This window comes from Drosophila melanogaster, chromosome X (genome assembly GCF_000001215.4).
Source record: "Drosophila melanogaster chromosome X".
In the NCBI taxonomy this organism is placed as follows: domain Eukaryota; kingdom Metazoa; phylum Arthropoda; class Insecta; order Diptera; family Drosophilidae; genus Drosophila; species Drosophila melanogaster.
Genome location: NC_004354.4, coordinates 13779679 through 13783713, shown reverse-complemented (window position 1 = coordinate 13783713; position 4035 = coordinate 13779679). Strand labels below are relative to the sequence as shown.

The 4035-nt window shown below is 44.7% G+C and overlaps 2 protein-coding genes across 3 annotated transcripts; one reads left to right on the top strand and one right to left on the bottom strand.

Moving 5' to 3' along the window:
* Positions 1-332: 332 nt before the first annotated feature.
* Positions 333-1255, bottom strand: amrt (amaretto). Its single transcript, NM_001038753.2, has one exon. The coding sequence runs from the start codon at positions 1213-1215 to the stop codon at positions 541-543; it is 675 nt and encodes a 224-aa protein (NP_001033842.2). The 5' UTR covers positions 1216-1255; the 3' UTR covers positions 333-540.
* Positions 1256-1543: 288 nt separating this feature from the next.
* CtsB (Cathepsin B) lies at positions 1544-3867 on the top strand. Of its 2 annotated transcripts, none has more exons than NM_001272607.2 (4): positions 1544-1904; positions 1981-2241; positions 2388-2555; positions 3064-3867. In NM_001272607.2, the coding sequence occupies exons 1-4, from the start codon at positions 1785-1787 to the stop codon at positions 3535-3537; spliced, it is 1023 nt and encodes a 340-aa protein (NP_001259536.2). In that variant the 5' UTR covers positions 1544-1784; the 3' UTR covers positions 3538-3867. The 2 variants fall into 2 exon arrangements, with proteins under 2 accessions (NP_001259536.2, NP_572920.1); NM_132692.3 differs by having other exon boundaries at positions 3064-3698.
* The last annotated feature ends 168 nt before the right edge of the window (positions 3868-4035 follow it).

Sequence of the window (4035 nt, the reverse complement as noted above, 5' to 3'; positions counted from 1 at the left end):
CTTTCGAGTTTGAACGCGAAACTTTCGATTTCCATTTCCCGATGGCGAAGGACGATAGCCATCATACGATAACGATAGCCCAATGGAAAGCAGCTGTCGGAAATGCAATGGATCCACTGAACAAATTTTGGAACAGCTGTGGCGCTACATTCGAATTGAACAAAATATACTTTAAAATTAAAAATAAAAACGATTGTGCAAAGTCAAAACGTCCCTTTTGATGCTATGCGGGCATTTTTGCACGGATCAAAGCTGTAGTTTTGGTGTAAGCTAAAAAAACAATTGGTTTAAGAGGCAGTCATTTGATTGTCTTAGGCATATAAAAACTATTTAACTGTACTTCTAAATATTTATTTATCCTTACTTTACATCTAATAGATATGTATGAAATTATTAATTTCAATGATTTTATAACAAAGGTATTTATAATGAAATAAGGGGCAAGTTAATTTAATTTCCTAACACTACGAATTAATCAGTGAACAAGATTAATCTTATTTAACTACTTAAAGCTATGACACAGAGGCATATCACACACGTCTAGACATAGGGATTCCAATTGCTGCCGTCCTCGGGCAGCAAATTGTTGGTGATCAGGAGGATGACGTCGATGATCCACCAAACGCCCACGCCGCCCATGGTAAGCAGTTTGCCCACAGCCGTGCCCGTTTGACCGAGACAGAAGCGATCCATACCGAGGAAACCCAGCAGCATGCTGTAGATCAGTGTGGTCACAAAGTAGTGATCCGTGTAGCGGACACAGGGCACTCCGGCGCGCAGAAAGGTGCGATTACCGTAGCACTCGATGTCGGCAAACACGGTGCACCAGACCATGGCGTGCTCCACCTCTTCGTACGTGGAACCACCGAACTTCAGGCATCCGTATTTCTTTTCCTGCTGCGCCGTGGCGTTCTCCCGATGATCGACGGGATCCTTGCAATCGAGAAAGTCGCGCGGCAGAAACGAGCACATCACATTCGGTCCCAGTGGATAGAAGGCCGAGTTTCCAGCTCCGCCCGAGGCGGAAGATGCCGAAGATGACGATGAGGAGGGTCCCATGCCGGAGCCCAGTTGCGCCTGAACGGGCACCACCGATTGCACCGCCGTGCCGGAGACCACAGTCTGCGGCTGCTCCTTGTCGCTGCGTGCCTGTATCGCTTGGGCATCGTGTTGTCTGGCCACCAGGAACGCCAGTAGTCCGTAGAAAATCCGCATCTTTGCGAGCTCCTTATCAAAATATAGCTAGCCAGTGTGGCCACACCTTAGCACAGCTAACAGAGCTCTGTTATCTGCGATGGCCTACCGATAGTTCTGATTTTAAGCACCACGACAACGAATGGAAATAAATAAATGCAAATAAACCACCTTTCAAGTAACAGTGCTCCTTAGCATATTTATTGGCATTAGTGTGATCGTAGTCTTTAGTTAAGTACATTTAGTGAAGTGCTATTTAGTATAATGCGTTTATTTATTTCAGACTAGTTACCAATCACGCGCCCATCTCTACATTCGATAGGCAACGGCCCTGTTGCATTGGTGTGCACACACTGGCCGCGTAATCAGCGGGCGCGAACCATTTTTTTTTTTTTTTGTGCGACAGAACAAAAACAAGAGAATAATAGACGCTTAAAGAGCATTACCCGTCCGAATTTCACGGGCAGTACGAAAACAAGAACGGAGCAGAGAGCCCGCTTAATACGACGCGTCATTTTCCACCATTTTACTGCTGTGATTTGTTTGAATTTTGCTGTGTCAGCGCATTGGAAATTCGTTGGACAAGAATAATGAATCTATTGCTCCTGGTGGCCACCGCGGCCTCCGTGGCGGCACTCACGTCCGGTGAGCCGTCACTGCTCTCGGATGAGTTCATCGAGGTGGTGCGCAGTAAGGCCAAAACCTGGACGGTAAATTCCTTTGTTTCCAACCCTTTTCTTGCTGACGTGACAAGAAAATTGCATTTTCCCGTTTCCTATCCGCCAGGTGGGTCGCAATTTCGATGCATCCGTAACGGAGGGACATATTCGCCGCCTGATGGGCGTCCATCCGGATGCGCACAAGTTCGCACTGCCCGACAAGCGTGAAGTTCTTGGCGATCTATACGTGAATAGCGTTGACGAACTTCCCGAAGAGTTCGATTCCCGCAAGCAATGGCCAAACTGCCCAACCATTGGCGAGATTCGCGACCAGGGTTCATGCGGCTCCTGCTGGGCCTTTGGTGCCGTGGAAGCCATGTCCGATCGCGTACGTAGCTTACCTTATCGATATTATAACCCCTTCCATTCTTTGTTTGTCCAGCTGATAAATTTCCCCATTTTTTTTTATTATTATTTTCTTTTTGTATTTGTTATCAATGATTTTTTTTTTTTTACTGATTTCGCAATGGGCAGGTGTGCATCCATTCCGGCGGCAAGGTGAATTTCCACTTTTCGGCCGATGATCTCGTCTCCTGCTGCCACACCTGCGGATTTGGCTGCAATGGCGGTTTCCCCGGCGCCGCCTGGAGCTACTGGACGCGCAAGGGAATCGTCAGCGGAGGACCCTACGGATCTAATCAGGTTGGTGATCTTCTCCTGCTTTAATGGGATTTTGCAAATCATATTTAGTTTGGTTTAAAAGGGCTTGCAATTTGGTTTTGCTTGCAGATGAGTTTCCAATAAAAAAAAGGGTTTGTTTTCTAACGAAGAAAAACATACTTTATGTGCAAAAATAACCTGTATTTGTACATATTGTATTTCTACGCCGAAATAGTTAGAAAGCAACTTGATTTTGTTCTTTGTTTACTTGAAGTGAACTGAAGACTCAGTTTACGACGCCATAAAAAATTGTATACCACAGATATCGCTAGAAAGCGGCTTAGTATATCATATACAAACATCCATATACACAAAGCTATATGTATATATATCATATACGAACATCTATAGATATACATGCATATATTGTGAATGCACTCCAGATTCGCGTACATCCTCAACGATAAGTTTTAGCTGCTACTAACTCATTTCCCAGATATAGTAAGGCAAACAGAAGAAAAAACGATTCTAATATGCACTTATTTTGCAGGGCTGCCGTCCTTACGAGATTTCTCCCTGTGAGCACCATGTGAATGGAACCCGACCACCATGTGCCCATGGCGGTAGAACGCCCAAGTGTTCGCACGTCTGCCAGAGCGGTTACACCGTCGATTATGCCAAGGACAAGCACTTCGGCTCCAAGTCGTACTCGGTGAGGCGTAATGTGCGTGAAATTCAGGAGGAGATCATGACCAATGGACCGGTTGAGGGCGCCTTCACCGTTTATGAGGATCTCATTCTGTACAAGGACGGTGTCTATCAGCACGAGCATGGCAAGGAGCTGGGCGGTCATGCCATTCGCATTTTGGGCTGGGGCGTTTGGGGCGAGGAGAAGATTCCGTACTGGCTAATTGGTAACTCGTGGAACACCGATTGGGGCGATCATGGTTTCTTCCGCATCCTGCGTGGCCAGGATCATTGCGGCATCGAGAGCTCCATTTCGGCGGGTCTGCCCAAGCTGTAAATGTTATATGTATTCCGGCATCAAGCTGATATATCAAAACCCCTCTATTTTCTATCATCCCTCCTTTTATTTTCATTCCGATTCGCAACTGACGTTTGTAGTTAATGTAAACAACCTAAACCTGATTGATAATAAAGTATTGTATATGACTGTGGAACTGTACTTTGCTCGTATACAGTGGGACCTCTCTAACTAGAAACAAGGCAAACAAAAAAAAGAAAATGATTATCAAACTGGAACTCAGATATAATTAAAAGCGAATAATACTATTTGTGAAACAATGCTATAACTATCCAACTATAAACTATTGTTTAGCGTAGCTATGCCTTTTTTATTTAATAGTAGAGATTAATAGTAGAGAGTATCTGATCCTCTATACTATGTACACACATTTAAATGGAACGCCGTCAATCGTTCAATCGTTAAACTGGCTAGCTGTATGTTTTGCGAGTTATAAATGTGATTAGCATCGCATTTGATTAATCAAACAAAGAGTAC